At 35.4% G+C, this 19863-nt stretch overlaps 1 protein-coding gene across 2 annotated transcripts; it reads right to left on the bottom strand.

Annotated features, from left to right (window-relative positions):
- Window positions 1-1085: 1085 nt before the first annotated feature.
- TAB3 (TGF-beta activated kinase 1 (MAP3K7) binding protein 3) lies at window positions 1086-18860 on the bottom strand. 2 transcript variants are annotated; one of them, XM_039329573.1, is made up of 8 exons: window positions 18671-18860; window positions 18160-18244; window positions 13237-13428; window positions 10749-12198; window positions 8568-8728; window positions 7231-7324; window positions 6745-6828; window positions 1086-4963 (listed from the first exon to the last, which is right to left on the bottom strand). In XM_039329573.1, exons 3-8 carry the CDS (start codon window positions 13336-13338, stop codon window positions 4815-4817), a joined length of 2040 nt encoding a protein of 679 aa, XP_039185507.1. In that variant the 5' UTR covers window positions 13339-13428; window positions 18160-18244; window positions 18671-18860; the 3' UTR covers window positions 1086-4814. The 2 variants fall into 2 exon arrangements, with proteins under 2 accessions (XP_039185507.1, XP_039185508.1); XM_039329574.1 differs by lacking the exon at window positions 18160-18244.
- Window positions 18861-19863: the final 1003 nt, after the last annotated feature.

Genomic DNA, 19863 nt, shown 5'->3' with positions numbered 1-19863 from the left:
TATGATATCTTAGTTCGCAAACACTATAATGACATGACATAAAATCACAAGCGGCAGACAACTTTAAAAAAGTTACTTCAATATCAAAAATACCTGTTTAAACACTGGATGAGATATTTTACGGTATACATGTTAGTTACTTAGGCTTCAATTGTTTTTAAAGAAGGAACCATGTTTAAGGGAATTCATATATGTTGGACACAAAGCATTAGAAAGAGCAGCAAGGATCATTTAATTCATTCTTAATTAATGAATTAATTATAGATTCCCTTAAGAGGAAACCACCACTAGGAACCCAACTACTACTGGAATAAATTATATTCATAGCTGAAATACAGAGTATAGTGCAAACATTTTAAATCAGTAAGGAGATCACTATAATCCATTCTATACAGCTTCAAGGGATATCCAGCATTTTCACTGAATCTGGTTAAATCACTACTACGGATCCTGCTTATTTCTATAAAGAAAAACCAGCTGAATGGCTAGGACTATCATTAGGAATGTGTGAGATGATTCATTCCAGTTTATCTGTTCCTGTCTTCTATAAAATACTTTTTCTTTGTGTAAATAGTGGCTTCCTATCTGCAGGCAGGAGGAAGGGGGACATGTTGGCAACGAGGCTTAATCATTTGTTAAATTAAAGTGATTCCATTAAATCCCCTTAAAATCACCTAAACTTTTAAAGCGATATTGAATGGATTGTCTTGGCTGAATGAAGTTCCATAACTGTTTAAGTGGCTACATAAAAGCAAACTGTCCTTTGTCTAACGATATAAATTCTTACTGAAAGAATTAAAAAAAAATAGATAGGTATCTTTTGGACATCTAAAAACCAAAGCAGGTATGATGAAATGTATAAAAGATGAAGACAATAAAGCAAAAAATTCTAATTTTCCATTGCACAACGCCACTATTTGTGGCTTAACATGCAAGAAAGGCTGACAATAATTTCAATAAAGAGATCAAAGAAAAGGATCTATACTTGAAAAGAACATGCAATACACCTGTAAGGATACTATATTTTAAGATGAAAGATTTAAAAGAAACTAAGTCTTGCTATATATAAAACCAAAAGCAAAATGTTACATTTTCTTAGTTTATTGGGTTTAGGCAACTGTAGCGCTCAGTATATGTTATCTGGGAAATCATGCATGCACAGCCTCTTAATGTCTTATACATTTTATCTTGCAATAATAGTTTTCATTCACAGCATACACAAATCCATATGGTAGGAAAACACCCTATTTACAATTTAGAAAGAGCTTGGTTTTGTTTTATAGTGAACAAAGTTAACAGGATTTCAACAGAGCAAAAGATATAGGTGAGATGTACAGGCTTTAAAGAAAATATTTTTAAAAAAATTAAAAAAAGATTAAGCTACTGTATTAATTCAACTAACCTACTAATTAAGGATTTAGTTTTCTTGCACAGGTGATAAGTTTTAAAGGTTATTTGTAAAAACAAATATAACACATGGACACAATATTAACTATAATAAGCATTTATTTCTGTGCATGTTTTCAATCTTCAGTTGACTGACAGCTCTTGCTATTCCATGCTATATTGTGAACTTATTTCACATTTAAACCACACTATACGGTTTCTCAAGTTAGAAGCTTGTAAATTACAAAGTCATAACCAAATATTTAATTTTTTCATGTATTCTTTAAAAAAATTAAAATATTTTGTCCTAATTTCCAAGTCTGCAAAATCTGAGAGATTTTAAAAAAAATTACAATCAAAAAGGATGGGAAATAAGAAGTGTACATAACTGAAGAATACAATAACTGAGAGAAAACATGACTTAATAATATGACCGAGACCAGCTCTTTAAAAATTATATTTGCTTCACACATCTGCCGTAAGGAAAAATACATACATATCACAGAGAAACACACATCTCCATCAGATTTTACAAAACAGTGTCTCTTTTCTTCTTAGCCCTCTCTTCCTACACAAACATGCTAGCTTGATAGTTTCATCAAATAATCAAGTACAGGATTTAATTTTGGCTTGCTATAAGCTATTCTATCAACTAAAATTGAGAGAGCTTTGTACATGTGAAAGGATACATTTTAATAACATTAAATACAAAAAAGGCATGTATAAAGAAAAGGTTTTGGAGAATTAGAAGGTATCCTTGGATTTTCTAGTAAACAGATTCATCCAAGGCCCGTGGGCAAGGGCAGATCAGCTATTATTAAAAAGTAGTGCATTTTAAAAATTCATGATGGCCTCAGAATCCCACCACTCAGAGGCGCACATTCTGAATTTGTATGCATTGCAGTGCATTTTGTATATTAAATAATATAAGGAATCCAGACATTAATGAAACCTTTTAGGCAATCAGCAATTATTTTGGCATAACCTAAATCCATTTTGATTGAATTCACTTATTTCTGAGTATTTTCCATGTAGACATGAATAGATTCACATGAAATACTTACATATTAAAATTAATTTCATTGCTACAATTCATATTACGGTGTGAAAGGACATTTACAAGTAAACAGGTAAAAGGATTCTTTTGCACACTGAAATTACAACATTACATTTTGTTTCATTTTGACTTGACTACTAGTTATCATCTTCCCCACTATAAACTCTGCTCTGACTTCCACTTCGAATAGTGAAAGTATGAGTAAATCACTAAACATTTATATTAATTCCACAATCTAGCCTGGGCATTATGCAAATGTACTGAATTCACACAGCATAGCATGTCCAAAAAACTCCCTGCTCATGACATAAAATAGGGAAACCTTAAGTTCCTTTAAGTGTCTTCATTTATCAAAACTCTATAGAAATTTTGATTGTGCTTCCCAATTCCAGAAAAAAATTCCCTTAAGATAAACTCAGCCTAACTTTCTGTAAGTATCTCCTTGCCAACTAAAATCGTGTATACCTTCAAACATACTATTTATGTTCTGAACTTAGTACAATTTCCTTCCCTATAGTAGCAGTTGACTAAGTATTGACTAAGATTGTTTTAAAAAGTTCATGAAGTATGACCAATACTAAGGAACAATCTAAATGTGATTCAATAGATAACTTATAAAAAGAATACTTTACATGAGTCTTTTCACCTTCACACCTTAATTTTTTCTCTAGGTGAAAGAAAAGAATTTTGTAATTTTATTCTTAAAGAGGGACACAGAATTCTTACAAGTTCCCTTTTAACCTCTCAGAGTCATATTTGTTATAGTGTAAAAGTCAACTAAAAAAAAAACCTTAACACGAGTGTTAATGTAATTGTTCTACTTGATTGACTGATTGAATCAAGCTGGATTCCATATAGCTTCTGTAAGAATTTAATGGACTAACATCCATTGCATTCAATACATTCCAATTTCAACAGAAACTGTATCACATGTAATACTAATAGATAAGAACAAGATATGCACAAGTAAAATATGATTCTCCATTTTGCAATCCTGCAAAATCCAGAGTAACATGAATGTTACTGTCCTTGGTGATTTATCGGTGTAATAAAATTTACTGTCCTTGGTGATTTATCGGTGTGAAAAAGGAATTCTGATTATTCATAAACAATTTTATTTTTAACTCAACTTCAAATTCAGAAGACTGTTTTATTTCAGTATCCTGAAGCACTCACAAATAAAATATCCTATTCATGATTAGCATATTCATACAGGTACTAGTACAATTCAATTTCTGGATTCTCTATACCATTTCTGGATTCTCTATACCCTTTAACTGACCAAGGATCACACCAAAATGCAATGTGCAACATTTAAAGAACCATCACTCATACTAATTAATACAAGCTAGTTTACTGACAATGTGCAAATAAACTTTATTGGAGAGCTTATATTGATTAGTAGTTTTCAGCTAAATCAGAATGGGGACACAAAGTACCTTCTGTGCTGTAAACATTATGAATTCTTCACATAAGTGGAAGGTGAAAGGCCTAAGAAAGAGGGTGCAAACATTTCTTATACTATCAATGGCTGAACTCAAGTTTTCCAAAAAGAATTTGGAATAGTTCTGCATTTGGTATATGTCCGCTCCACTGTCAAGCAGTTTCAAGGGAACATAATTTATAAAAGCATACTTTTACTTTTTAAAACACAAAGGTCTAATAAAAGCATGCAGCACTATTTTTCCTGTGTAATATGGTATAATTATTTAATTACCAGTGTTAGCATGACTTGGTGAGCGCTGTACAAGCAAAAGGGACTGTAAAATCACTTCTGATTGTACTCTATAAATAAAGTTGTACAGTACTTCCCCTTCTCACCATGATTCACAATATCAAAACAGCAATTGTGTAGATTTAATTTACCCTGAAAAAAGCAGCATTTCAGATTACCCTTTTCTGTTCTTTGATTCCCCCTTTTTTCAGTAGTTTACAATCTGGAAACATAGGGAGTTCTTGTTTTCCAGCTTGCTGTAGCCAGATCAGCTCTGGTTCTTCACAGTTTGTCTGCATACCTGTAACACTTCACAAAGTAATTGTTCAATGCTTATAAAAATATATGTAAGGACTACTAACCAGCAAATGTAATTATGGGGGCTAGAACAACAGCAATCACTTGTTTTCCTGCATACATTCTTCAAAGAAAATCCATTCTGGAATATCCTTTCACACTTTCTTACCACCATGGGATAAGAGAACATCTCCACAAGCTAATCTTTAGTGCAGCATGAATGAAAAGGAGATTTTTCTCTCAAAAATTGAAAATGACTGGCTGGCAAATACCTGGTAGAGAACTGAAAGATTCCTCCAAATTTTCATCTATGGCTGAGATCTCAAAGCCCGTTTTAATACAAAGTAGACCTTTATAAATTCAGGCATACCGCGGCATTTCACATTGCTCACAACGATTCAGTGCTGGGTGATTCAAGAAAGTACAGCTGTCACAATTCCATGGAGCTCCTTCAAAGTCCTCATCTCTTGGCTGTGATCGCAGAACTTGCTTGGAACTATTTTGATGGTCTACAAAGAATCATTTTTCTTATAAAACATAATAATTTTAAATCTATAAATATCATAGGCCAATAATAACATTAGTATTACTATTTCATTTGGCCTTCACGTATAAGCACACTGTAAGGCCTGTTTGTTTTCACTACAGTAATTGTTGTTGATTTGAGAGAGATTGATTGGTCTGAATTTTCTATACCAGAACGTGAACTAGAATCTGGGTCTCCAATACTATAAGTACATACCAAGTGTAATATTTGAAAATAAAATCTGTTGTCCACGTGTTTTGGTCTCCAGTAAAAATATAGTAAGTTATGTGAGTTATATGTATTCTTTTCTGCCAAGTTTTGTCATTTGAGGTAGATAGTATGAGATCTACCAGACTGAATTTCAAAATCATTACTAAGATGTATTTTAACATCCCATACTAGAATGATGTCTAAGAAATAATGTGTTGCATTTGAACAATTTATTAATGTGGGTATGAAACATTCTTACTTTAGCCACGTAATAACTATTGGAAGCATAGTTATTTACCTATCAAGAATGATCCAGAACATTACTCTGACATGTTAATGAATTATATTAATTACCATGTCTTTAGGCCAATTTTGATTTAAAATTTTATTTTACATTCTAACAAAGTATTTACTATATTTTCCCCTAATTAATTAAAGATTTTGAAAATGCTACACAAAATAATGCTTGGAAATCATGTATCTTCTGCAGAAGGGTGAACTATTCAACATTTATATATGCATAATTACTTTAAATTATATATAATGTGCAGTCTCCATTCATTTGAACATAATCAGCAAACTGACTTATAGCAATTATATTTAATATATTTTAAACTGTATTATTTTTCTCTCCAAATAGGTTGTACAATATGGCCACATGGCTACAATATTTATAATTCAGTAAATTACTATTTCTATAAATTCTACTCAAAAATAATGAGAGAAATGTGATGCATGAGATAGAGGACCTATAAAGCCATATATGGCATAGGGCTTAATGCCAGAATTGTAGCATCTGGATAACTAAGAGCCTGCTTGTCTGTCATCATTTCTGTCTGCCCAGTACATTTCAGCAAAGTGGGTGCACTCTAGGTTCCTTCTATTAACTGCTGTCATCTTGTGGGACATAGGAAGTGTGCCTTCTCTGTTGTGATCACCATCCTCTTCACAGCATCATCCCAGAGGTAAGGATGACATTCTCTCCTAGGATTCAGCAAAGATTTGAAAACCCAGCTTTGGTCCCAGGTCTGGATTTGATGTTTATTATTTGTTAAGGTCCCTGTTTTATTTTATTGTTTATCGGATTATTTATACAGGGCTGTCTATCTGATTTAATGTTATCAGTTGTTTTTTTATATTTTTTCTAATTTTGTACGCTGCCCAGAATCCATTAGATTTGGGTGGCCAATAAATTTGAATAAATAAATAACAGAACCAATCACCTAGGTTCTCACATTGCCAACAGTCCTGCTCTGCTGTTCTGTTCTCCACACAAGTCCTAAAGCTAGATAAAAGAGAATCCAAGAGAACATTCTAACTGCCAACATTACTTTCGCAAATTCATAAGGTAATTGGTGAAGTGTTATTTTGTGTGAAGCTTCTGTGGGATATAAATAATGGAAAGCATCATATATTTCTTGACATAATGCCTTTCTTTATAAAAATTCTTGTCTATAAGAAACATATACATTTGATTTCCTTCCTTCTAATATATCCCTCTGCAAAAAAATACCACAAAGAAACTACATCCTGAACATTTGTGTAGTGACTCACCTTTTTTACATGGCTTTGGTGGTACAACAGGACCAGGCTCTATGTTATCATAAAAATTATTCATGGCTTTCAGGTCAAAGTTGCCTATAAATAAAAAGGAGAAAATAATGTATTTTGAACAGGACATATGTTTAAAAGGTAAAAGAAGTTACTGGTTAAGTGTGCTTTTGATCTGAAACAATACTGAAATGAAGCAAACAGTGTCTTAAAGTCATACAGCCTTGCTATTCTGGAAACTGACCATATACGATAAAGAATGCTTGCCAATTTTGTCCCTTAAATGATATTGCCAGAATCAGTATTCCCAAATACATTTTAACTAAAGTATCAAAATAACACATCTAGTAAAAAGAAAATAGATCTGGTTATCTTTCTTTCTACAACTATAATAGGGAAAGACAATAATATTCACAATACCTCTTAAATTCTTACATAAAGCTCCAAATCAATGCATTTCAGATACAGAAAATCATTGAAAACATCTACCTCTAGACTGAAGGAGGTCAATTTCTTTCTGAGTACAGTCTACATTTATCTGGAGCTGCCTATTCATGCTTCTCAATCTTGTCATCTCCTCGGGCTAGCAGAGAGAATCAAGAATAGAAAGTAAGTAAGCTGGCACATTCATTTAACTAAACTAAACACATAAATGCAGCCAACCAGAAGCCTATTCACAATTCTTTTAAATTCTCCCCATCTCTCCATCCTTTTCCTTTATCAGAGGTGCATTCATAAATTATAAAAAAGATGCAAATTAAAAGTATAGTCTACAGTTCCTCCTTACTGATAATATCACCTAATAAGAGAATGTATGTCCTTTAGAAAGATAGCTTTTGTGTCCATATCAAAAAAAATCAATGTTCAATGTAGAAGCAAAGAATTCCAAGAGCCACGAACTGGAACAGGGCAGATTAATTAATAGTCTCCTTATCAAACTGAAAATGATTGTTTTCAATATTTTGTCTACTGATTTATATGTTAAAATGTATGCATTCTTATTAATACCTATAGGCAGTCCTCTGATTACAATGCCAATTGGGTCTTGAGTTTCCATTGTTAAGTAATGTGGTACAACTCCAAGCTCACGTGAGCAGGTAGGCCAGCCTGGGTTGTGGGTGGTGGGTGGTGTAAACAGGTTGTTGGTGGCAGGCTCCCTGGAACATGGGCAGGTTGGAAGAGGTCATATATAGGCCACTGGGGGTCAAAGGCAGGTACTATGGAGCTCACCATGTTCTGCGGAGCTGGACTCGAACTGCTGGAATGCTGGCAATTGTTCAGCTCATCCAGCGTCATTAAGCCTCTATGCCACCACGTTCCCTTTTGGGGCAAATAATAATCTTCTATCGGAACTTCAACTCAAGGTATTATTTTAGGATAGAGAAGGAATTTAAGAAATATAAAAGTATTATAGAACTAAGACACTAGAACATGCAAGCATATAATTTTGAAAGACAAGACCAAGAAAACACTGATTCTCAATCAATGCCTTGCCAAAGATCACAACAATTACGATGCCTTAAGTTTTAGAATATTGTTTGTAATGAGGGTTTCCTACTTTTACCTGAAGCAACAACATACTGCTGACATGCCTTTTCAGAACAACTCCAAACCAACAACAAACACCTGAGACAGTATTACAGAATTTGGAAGAGGTGGTAAAGCTTATGAGGCAACTAAGAGAACAGATTGTACCTAGCTGCTGAAACAATTCAACTGAGACTTACATATTGGATGAAAAATGATGAATTTAAAATATAGTGAATTATTCATACTGTCAGTAAAGAACAATTTTATTTTAATATAATTATAGAAAAATTGCTTACTGTTGGGATTGAGGTTGTACAGCTGACTCTTCTCAGACGTCTTTGCATAAGATTATGTTCCATATTATTTACTTCACCTTTAAGTTTCTCAAGTTCTTCATTCTCAAAGTTCAGCTCCTTTGCTAACCTCTCCATCCTTGCACGTTGATGTAACAGCAAAGCTAATGTGTTACAGAGAATAATATGCATAAAATTGAGAAATCCAGCTTGTAACTACAGTACAAATGACCTTTTCAAAACAGAAGCAAACATAAACATGCAATCAAATGCTGAGGTACAAATACTTCATGAGAAAGGAACAAGAACTGTAGACATAATATTCCTCCATAAGGAAGTTCATTATTTCACATACTCATGAAGATAATCACTTAACAATGCTAACTGGGATCTGAATTTTGATCAATAAGTAATGCTGTTGTAAAGTGTGACATCACATGACTGTACTGCTTAGTGATAGCAGTTCCAAAAGTCCCCAGTTAAACAAATCACTGTGGGTCATTAGGTGAGGGCTTTCCCTGACTGTGAATTCAGACTTCTTGATAGCTTCCTCATTGACTTTGCTTGTGGAAAGCCATAAAGGAAGATTGCAGACCACAATCACATGATTGAAGGATGTTGCAATGGTCAGAAATGTGTCTGGTTGCCAAGCACTCACCTCACAACCATATGAGCGCAGGAGCGTGGCAACAGCATGAACTTGGAGGACTTGTCATAAGTACTGTCTGTTCAGAACCACCATAAGTTTGAGTGCTGAAAGAATGTTTGTTAACCAAGGGCCACCTATATTATCAGTTCAGGGATCTGGCTCATTTTTGTTCATTAGCCTTTCACTAATGAAGAACTAGATGTATATGAATAAACCTTAGTCGCTGAACTACAATGTAGTCTGAAATACTCTTGACTGATAAGTACCACCTATTAAAGAAATGTTACAGTATGTCCTTTAGAAAAACAGCTTTCTTTCCAGATCACAAAATCAGTGCTCAGGATAAATCCAAGAAATTTCAATAACCAGAAACTGGAGCAAGGTAAATTAATAAGAACAACCGATTGTACAGCTTATTTGACTGCTTTATCTTTTGTTTTAGAATAAAGGTTCAACCTTTATTCTAAATCTTAACCATTTTCTTCATTAATGAATATTCAATTTTTCCCTTTGGGGAAAAAAAAGGAGTTAGGGATCTAAAAATATAAGGTACTTATTGAAGAAAGCTCACTACAAAGTGGAAAACAGACATTTGTGAGATATTCTTATTCTGTTTTTTTTTTCAATTCAGTTTATACTTATATAGCCTACTATATAGCAGAAGGTGTCCTATTCTTCCACCTTCTACTTTAATGAACTAATGACTGCTTTTCCATAGCCATACTTCTCTTTGTTCCTTCAAGTCAGTGTAGATTCCTGGTAATTGCCTGGACTAGTCCCTCAAAATATTAAATAATTCAAATAAGTACAAAAAAACTTAAATAAATATTGCAATTTATACTGATAAAACTCAAGCTGTATCGAAGATTAAAACAAATAATTTCTACTGAGATGTTTTTTTAAAAAAAAACACCTCTACACTGGTTATTTTATGCTTCCTTTATCTGAAATATGTAATGGTATGTTAGTTTTATACAGTCAGATTTTTTAGGGTACCATTCAGTTAGGTCAGTGTTTCCCAAACTTGACAATTTTAATGTATGAGGACTTCAACTCCCAGAATTCCACAGCCAGCAACGCTGGCTGTGGAATTCTGGGAGTTGAAGTCCACATGCCTTAAAATTGTCAAGTTTGGGAAACACTGAGTTAGGTCATATTACAAGACAGTACCATTTCTAGTTCATTTATGTGCTATTAAGTGGTACACAATATTTTTGCAATATAATGTATTATGCTATATTATGCTAGGCTACGTTAAGTTATCTTACTTTAATCACCATATCACACAGCAAGCCCACCTTATCACCATTTTTACTGCTGCAGAATTCAAAGTGGTAAATGAAAGAAGTGTATTTCTTTCATCTTGAAAAAAAATCACAGGCATGATTTTGTTAACCTATCCATATTAACTTATACATTCGGAGATTTATTTGTATTTAGGGACATAGCTATTTAAGATGAACCACAGCCCAAATTATTTGATTCTTAGGAAACATTTTGAGAATTTAATTAAGCAAAAAGCTTAGCAACCTTACCTTGAGTATAAGCATAGTCATCTGATCCAGAGCTGGAACTTCTCTGGTATTTATGCCTTCCTCTTTCACCTCCAGATCCTGGTACAACTGAAATGGGCTGAATAGGTTCTGGTGCTGCAGAATGTTCTTCTTGGTCCACTAAATTTAGAAGATTCTCAGCAGGAGCTCGACCTACTGTAATTTTAAAAACTGCTGGATTTGGCTGAGATACCATTACACGGGGGGACTGTGTAAGAATACCTGAAGGTCCAACTGGTTGTGTATATGTTATATATACAGGATTAACACTATAAGGAGGTTTAGGCTGACCTGCTATACTTCTGGAAGGAGAACCTGAAGGAGTTGCAGGTGTATATAGTGCGTGCTGATTCCGTTGGGATGGCTGATTACTTATAGGTGAAGGGCTCCTATTAAGTGTAGTCCCAGGTCTTTGTGGTGGTTCAACTGTAATTTCTATCTTGTTCATGGAGCCTTTAGATAAAGTAGGTCCACCATATGGGAGATAAGATACTGAGTGTCCACTTGGTTTTTGATATGACTGTGGTGTTTGTTGATATGGATGGGGTAGCACAGTTGAAGGGCTAGGAGGCATAAATACATGGGAACTTTGATGTCCTAATTGGCTGGGTTGAACTTGATGTTGAGGCGATCCAAAAGGAGAAGGGCACTGGGAAGCAGGTGGTGATCGAAAAGGAGACTGAGGAATCTGGGGCTGCTTGGGAGAATACTGAGAAGGCTGATAGCTCTGTTGGTGTGGATAGACAGGTAATGGATGTGGACTATAATGTGGAACTGGACCTGGTGGTGATGAATGCCACTGTGTACTTTGAGTAGGAGTCTGTCGTCCTGAAGAACCTTGAGTGGTCTGCCTAATATACAGTGATCCAGGACTTCCATAAGGAGTACTTTGAATTTGAGGAAGAATTTGTAAAGCTCTGGGTAAAGGCTGCCCAGAAGGGAGGTTTTGTGAAACTGTAACAGTTATAGGATTTGTGCTGTACCGAGGTATATGCATATATGGAGGAGGAGGAGGACCTTGCATAGCAGATGTATTCATTCCAGGCTGTATGGGAGAAGACTGCTGAGGTGTCTGTGGGGGAGGAGTAGCTGCATTTCTATTCTGATCATTCATAAAAAAAGGATTATAGTTTGGAGAAGCTGCAACAACAGCGGGAGCAGAATGTGGTTCTTGGACTAAACAGATCAGCTGTTTGCCTGGAGTGCACTGTGGATCAATATGTCCATCACTTGAACTATGTACCAGGGTACGACCACCATTAAGTTGAGGTCCATCTCCTCCATAGTTAGTATGAGGATGGATGCCAAGGTTAATATGCAATAGACGATTCCTGTTCACTCGGGTGTCATCTGGGCTGTGATACTCCATATATAGGTATTTGTTGCTCTCTTGTGCAAGAATTCGACAACAAGCATCAAGATTGTTGTTGTTCTAGAAGAAATAATACATGCTGTTGTTCTACATTATGGAGCAAGTTTTAGAAACTATAGTACAACAATCTGTCTTACTCTTCAGTATTTATATTTGTTAAGGTTATTACTTTAAGTTATAACTTAAACTTGTAATTTTGATTAACTTAAATTTGCTTAGGTAGAGTCATATATAAATAAATCTTCCAAGATGTAAGAGGTCTTCCACAAACATTACAAGCATTATTTGTCAATCACCAAGATAAACTTTCTTACAGCTTTGAAATATATGCAGTTACAAAATACCTCATTAATTCTTCTTAAAAGTCTTGTAAAACAAGTGTTACTTCTCCAAACCTTGTTAGCTAAAAAGCTTCCCCAAAACCAGAATATATAATTTGTGTTATTCAATGAATGAACTAGAATGTTACCTACTCCTTCTACTGCAGCTTGGGATAAATAGGAAAACAGGTATGGGAGATGTACGTGGAAACTGAAATAATTAAGGCTTGAGTTTTCTAACAGAATAATTATTTTCCCACTGGGAATTTTGTATTCTGCACACAGTATTCCATTTCATAAATGTAAATAAAACTAATAGTGCAATGGAAGAAAATAAATTGTATAGGAAGAAAATATAGGATGGAAAATACTTTCAAGAACAAAAGCTGAACGTATCAAGGTGCTTCTATCAATCTTGAAGATTTAGAACTTAAGAATGAATTTATCCGCACTGATTTTGGTAGGATATAAATTTCTAGGTATGCCCATGCTATTTAGTTATACTTTTATTTTTAATTAAATTGAGCCTAATAGAATTATTTGTAAAAGAAAAAAAAGAAAGGGAGAAGAAGGAAACTGTTTTCTAAAAATATAACAAGATTAATGAAAATTGGCTAAAATAACCAACTTTGACTATATTCGTTCTTATTCTCATCTCCTATAATCCACTGTCCCAGTTTTTTCCATATTCTTTTTGTTCCTGAAAAGTTATCCTTGGATCTTGTTAGGTTACCCTTATCTACGAAGAGAAACTAATGTTGGTTCAACCAACACCTACCTGGAGCATGCATTGAGACACCACACTTTCAGGAATCTCAGGAAAACGTTGCCGGAGGTCATGGAGTACCTGCATATCTAACTGCTGGCTTCCCTGAGCCATGCCAGATTAATGTTAAATTTCAGGACTTTCAGGAAATAGCAGTCAATAAACTTTCCAGCAATTATGATCTTTGGATGCTTCATACATCTTCTACAAAAAAAAGATAATAAAATGAGAAACAACGTAATAAATAAAAATGATACAGAATACAGAATAGTATACTAACACTTTGTCTCAACCTAGTTTATAAAAACTTATCCACATTTAATGCCATAATGAATACTCATAAATACACACACCTAAAGTGAATGTTTACAATTCTCACAACAAGATTACATTTAAAGATTTTTTTTTTCCTTTTAGCCTCAAAAAAGGGTTGACACTCCCTTTCTGAGCATGAAATCCCTTAATGCAGGGCAGAGGGACATCTGGGTGGACACTAAATTCTCATAGTATACTTCTTTTAGCATGAATATTTGAACCAGACTTCTCTTTACTAAGTCCATGATTCAAAACTAATAAGGGTAAAAGGTTTTATTTTTCTGAAGATGCCAGCCACAGTTGTTGGCATAATGTTAGGAAATCTGTTCTCTAGATCATGGTCACTAAAACCTGAAGCCCAACACTTGTCAACAACTACATAATATTTTAATGCAGATTCTTTCCAGAAATTATCTATGTCTCATATCAACGTGCAATGTTTTGACTATCAGAAAGATAAACATCAATAAGTAGTTCTTGAATTAACCTTCATCAATGTTCAAATGTGAAATTTTACAACAATATTGCAATTATCATCTTATAGGAAAACCATTGCAAATATATATCTGGTTTTCAAGTCCAGTAGTATAAAAATACGTATAACTGATTAAAATAGCAATTTAAATACAAAGAGATCTAAGCATACAAATATTATCTATGATTGAGAACATGAACACAGTATCTGTTGGCACTATTTTGCCTTATACAAATGAATGGAGAAATTTTCCATCTTCATACATTTATTTCGATAGTAGAGGGAGACAAAGAAAAAAGAAATCCTATGCTCCCAAACTCAGATCACAGGTTTTTAGGCCATTTCTGCTGTTGTTGAGCACAACAATCTTTTTCTAACCTTCTGAGAGAAAAAAAATGACCCACTACCATTGCAAGGAACTTATTACCTTGGATAATCTTGGTAATTCATAATTTGCATCATCCTACTTTTTATGCCCTATTCAAAGCCATGGAGTATATCACTTAAATGAATAGGAAGAAAGAAATATCTGAAAAAAAAACTAGATCTATAAAGATGGTCATTCATACCACCAAAGACTTTAAAAGATTCTACATATCAGCTGTTTTTCACCATGTATGATAATTCAATTAATCATACAATTTATTGTATTGTATGTATTTATGTATTTTATGATTAATTGTATGGTTATACAATTATTAATTTTAATCCAAATTAAACCATTTTAGTAAATTATTAAGTGACAGAAGGATGCTCTGTGCAAAAAACAGCATATAAAGAAAGCTAATAAATTTCAATAAATAAAAATAAGATATGTAGAAAATGCTTCCAATTATTTGAAAGAAGTTATTCCTGTTTGTACACACATACAGCTCTCTAAAATCAACCTTCTCAGAATGCAAAACAAAGTATGTTAATTGGTCTTCACTGTAACCCCCTAAAAATGGAAGGATGCATTGCTTTCTTATGAGTTACACTACAAATCAGAAAGCTTATAAAGGGCTTGCCATTGACCAGTTAATAGGCACTATTAAATCTCCCTGCTTGCCAGTAATTCTTTGCTAAAAAAGAAAAACAGCAACAAATGACACAGGGCTAAAGTAATACATACAAAAAAGGTAATTAGAAGATTATTTAGTTTAAGAAAGGCTATATTTTAAAAAAACGTCAGGCAGAACATTTTATTGTGTTTAATTCTTTCTACAAATAATTTTCTGTTCTGTAAATTAATTGTCAATAATAAGCTGCAAATTGCAAATGCAAGCTGAATGGATTAACATTGTTAAACAATTATCTTTGGTAAATATGTAAAAGAAAATAATGTTATCAATCTGAAAATTTCCTAGTCAACCTAGAAATATTAATATGTAAATTTCTTTGTATATAGTGCCTTAATTTACATAAAAGTTTCCACACTATTTTCCTCAAAAAAAAAAAATCAACATTATTCTTAATTAGCACTATCATTCTATGCATTTCTGGAGGATACTAAACTTCCACTATAATTTTTACATTTGGTATTGCCTCATAAATCTATAACCATACAGGTACTAACTGCTATTTATGGGATATTTCCAGTACAGTGATCACCATTAATAATTCTCTATGAAATAGGTTAAGATGCTAACAAATAAATTTAATGGCTCATTAATTTGGCACTACAGAATTAATCATTAGAATATGTTTATAAAGCTAAAATAAAGTTATTCCCTATTCCTAATTTGCTTTGCAAGTGTTGGTGTGGTTATATGTGTCTCTGTGTAAAAGACACAAAAGAATAAATTTGTTTAATCTGCAACAACAGCTAAGCATTCACTAACTAGAAGTAGTCCTTGATTTTCAAGTTTATTTAGTGACGTTCGAAGTTACAATGGCACTGACAAGTGACTTGTGACAATTTTTCACACAACTGTAGCATCATGGTCACATGATCAAAATTCAAGTGCTTGGCAACTGATTCATATTTATGATGGTCCCAGGGTCATGTGATCACCTTTTGCAACTTTCTGACAAGCAAAGTTAATGGGGAAGCCAAATACACTTAAGAACCATGTTACTAATTTAATAATTGCAGTGATTTGCTTAATAAATGTGGCAAGAAAGGTCGTAAAATGGAGCAAAATTCACTTAACAAATGTCTCACATAGCAACAGAATTTTTGGGCTCAATTATGGTGGTAAGTCGAACACTATCTGTATTATTAAAGCCAATGTTGGATCTAATTATAAAACCTAGCACCATAATCACTATCAACCAAGTGCTCCAAGTTATTACAGAAGCACTTTGATCACTCCTTTTATCCCAGCATCTGAATGCTGCAGGTATACTATTTCTGAACATAAGGGGTCTATGACTTGATATTAATAGTCATTGATAAATCTATTGAATTTACATAATATCCAATGGTATTTACTGAAAGTTCTTTTTTAAAAAACTGCCTGTTGTTCCAATATCATTACATCTGGTGAAGGAATAACATTACCCTGTCAATACATTCCCACTATAAAATACAGTTATCATTCCAGCTAGCATTTGTTTAAATGTCAGTATGATATTTTGTGCCTTGACTTCTGGTGATTGCATGAATAAATCCATGCCGTTTTCTTGGCAATATTTTGGAAATGGTGCACCATTGTCTTTTATTGGAGACTTTAAAAAGGTGACTGGCCCCAAGTTACCAAGCTTCATGCCTAAAGCAACTCATGTTTTCCTGGTTTTATAGCCTTGTTTTATAGCCTGATACCTTAACCCAGTGGTTCTCAACCTTTTTAATGCCGCGACCTCAACCGGTCGTAAGTCGAGGACTACTCAACCAGTCGTAAGTCGAGGACTACTCAACTGGTGCAGCACCATTTGCAGAATGGGACTTTTGGTGGGCTCAGCAGGGCAGAGACAGCCTGGACAATTCCTATTGGCTTTTGAAAGCCAATAGAATTAGACTCTATTCAAGAGAGTCTATTCTATTGGCTTTCAAAAGCCAATAGAATAAAAGGGAGTAGCACAGCTAAGGAAAAGGGGAAAAAATGGCGGACTGCTTTGTTTGACGACCCCCGTGAAATGGTCGTTCGACCCCAAATGGGGTCCCGACCCACAGGTTGAGAACCACTGCCTTAACCAAACTAATTCTCAAATGTCAAATACACACATTTTAATATCTTAATATCGTAACACAGGATTTTTATTTGTCTGCCAGTCTTGTTTTATAAAATACTATTTAAGGCAAGAAGGAAATAAATAAGTATTTTTCAAGACAAGAACTAGTCTATTAAGAAAACACTGAAAATAATGCATATTGTTTTCCTATTTAAACATTTATGTAAAAAAACACAGTATTACTACAATAGGAAGTTAGCATTACCTGTTTAATTTCTACTCTCATCATATATAAAGAGCATAAATATGTAGGAGTAGATAAAAGTTTTTACATAGTTCTGTTGCAAAGCTTAAGATGAAAAAGACCCCAAAAACTACACAGACCGCCTTCTGTGGTGGAACAGGTCCTCTGTACACTCAGTTCCTCATGCAGTAAAGTTACCGTGCTGTTTTTAATTATATCAGAATACATAATTAGGAATAAGGCCTAGAATACCACAAATATAAAGGTATTACAAAAACTTTTTTATAATCTACTCTGGATTGGCATGCTCTAGCAAACAATAAAGGAATAAAATAATCGAAATTATTTAAAATTCAGCAAAAATATAAATATACTGCAAACCGTGCTCTCACTTGTGATCTCTATTTCCAAAGCTGCCAAATCAAAGCAGCAGCATCATACTGCAGTGACCATGCTGAGAGCACATTTCGAAGGAAGCAGCAGCAATTAAACTTGCAAATATTTACAACAGCTTCAACGCTTTAGTGGTGGCATTATCACACCTCTATTACACAAATGCATGGATAATAGGTGTGCCCTATCTAAGCAACCCAATCACAAACTCCAAAACCGGCCAAAAGTTTAGAAATGTGTATAGATATGGAAAGAAGTGTACAGTTCTCACAGTCTTCTTAAAGTTTTGCCTTTTTATCCAACTGAAATACTGTAATGGGTTGGGAACCAGATCCCAAAAGATCCAGTCCAAGAAAACCATTTTAAAGTGAGGGTGGCTGCAAGCGGGATAAATCATATGATTCTTAATACTGACCCTTAATTATAGGCCTCAAGGAGTAATTCTCTACCGATCATCTGGCTTGGTTAAAGCTGATCCTTCTTATACAACCAGTACCTCTCTAGAAAAAACAGCATTGGAATGATTTGTAAAACTCGTAGATGAAGTTGATCATTTTCTTTCGTTAATAACACCCTTAATACGCCTCTCCATGCAAGATTTTAATGCAGGGTTGTTACTTTTGTGCTACAGCTGCCTTTTCTTGCGTGCGTACGCTTTTGTGCATAGGAGTGTGCACCTCCCCCCCCCTCAGATCAGAACATAATCCCGCCCTGTTACCACAACTCCTCCCCCCGAAAGCCCACTGCTTTGACCTCTCCTGGACACCTCCCACTTAACAGGCGCCCAGCCAGCCACAGCGCCCCCCCCTCCTTCCTTCCCCTCCGCTTGTCAAGCTCTGCCAACAACCCGCTCGTTATGTGCGCGCGCGCGCCGCACAGGCAGACAGACCCAAGCAGAACTCTCCCCGGGGCCTTCGCCCTCTCACCGCTCGCGGGGGGGCCGCTTCCAGCACAATCATCTCCCGACTCCCACCCAGTCGGCCCCCTTCCGCGGGGGCAGCTGAGGCGGCCAAGCCCCCCTGGCTTCGTGGGGGCGGGGCGGGCCCCCCTTCCCGTCTGCGTGCGGCGAGGGGGCGTCTCCGGGTGGTAGCGGCGGGGGCGGAGGGAAGGGGTGGGCCAGAGCGCTGGGCACGGTCGGGAAGCGTTTCCGGGATCCAGTCTGACTCCGCCCGGTCCGGGCCGCGCCGGGCAGAGGAATTCAGCCTCGGCCGCCCGGCTGAGGCTCTGGAGGAGGAGCCTACCTGGGTGTCTCCGCCTCTTTTTCAGAGAGTTAAAAGAAAAGCTCCAAGAACTCCCCACAGCCGTCATTTCCGATAACGCGGCCGGCGGTTGCCTGGGTGCGGGGAAGGAGTGGTGAAATTCAGCGGTGCTAGAGGAAGGGTCGCATTTAGGCTTTTTGTCCCTTCTTGGAGCGAATGGGGGTCGAGAAAAGAAGCCAATTTTCTGCCGAAATTCTATTTTATTTCTTGCGTATGTGTGTGTTTTAAATAATGGCAAGTGCAATTTGGATAGGTAGGGGAGTTAGTCTGCAGCATCAAATAGTAACATGTTTTGCAAGTTAAACGAATACAAGAAAATTCTTTAGAATTTCCAGACATTTATCTTGAATATCCAGCATTCTAGGTGACAGGGAAAAAAAATCTATTCCTTAAAAGTATTACTCATACTTTTAAAAGCATGTGATCCTACCCCACTGTGAAGCTTAAATGTACCTTTGCCTAGGTCCCTGTGCATTTAAACAGCAATCCAACCAGCACAATCTTCGCTTTCACAGAGCTGTACGAAACAGAAGTCTCCACCTCCCAAAGTACGAACTCTGCAGGGGAGGAAGCAAGCAAAAGAAGGTTTCCTTTTTTTATTTTGATGCAGTTTAAACTGCTTTGTTCCAGTATTTATATTTCTTCGTGTACTCGAGAGTTCCTGAGCAGTGTTGTAACAGGTATTCTTGGAAAACAAATCCATTGAGAAGAAACTTGAAATTCAACGCGACTGTATACTCTTGTATTTCTCACTTTTCAATATGGCGCAATCGCACTGAGAAAGTATCGCGAGATGTGTCAACTTCGAAACGCGAGAAAGCAATTATAGGCGGGAGTGACTGCAGTTCAAAATAGTTCAG

Source organism: Crotalus tigris, unplaced genomic scaffold (assembly GCF_016545835.1).
Source record: "Crotalus tigris isolate CLP2741 ecotype Arizona unplaced genomic scaffold, ASM1654583v1 scf7180000024401.5802323, whole genome shotgun sequence".
NCBI lineage: Eukaryota > Metazoa > Chordata > Lepidosauria > Squamata > Viperidae > Crotalus > Crotalus tigris.
The sequence above is the reverse complement of the archived record's forward strand: the minus strand, read 5'-3'. Positions and strand labels throughout refer to the sequence as shown.

Coding starts and splice junctions, on each gene's coding strand:
- TAB3 (XM_039329573.1), bottom strand. CDS start 13,338: ATGGCTCAGGGAAGCCAGCAGTTAGATATGCAGGTACTCCATGACCTC. Junction 8,729..10,748: donor TGACTATGCTTATACTCAAG/GTAAGGTTGCTA, acceptor GTAACACATTAG/CTTTGCTGTTACATCAACGT. Junction 4,964..6,744: donor ACCAAAGCCATGTAAAAAAG/GTGAGTCACTAC, acceptor GATTCTTTGTAG/ACCATCAAAATAGTTCCAAG.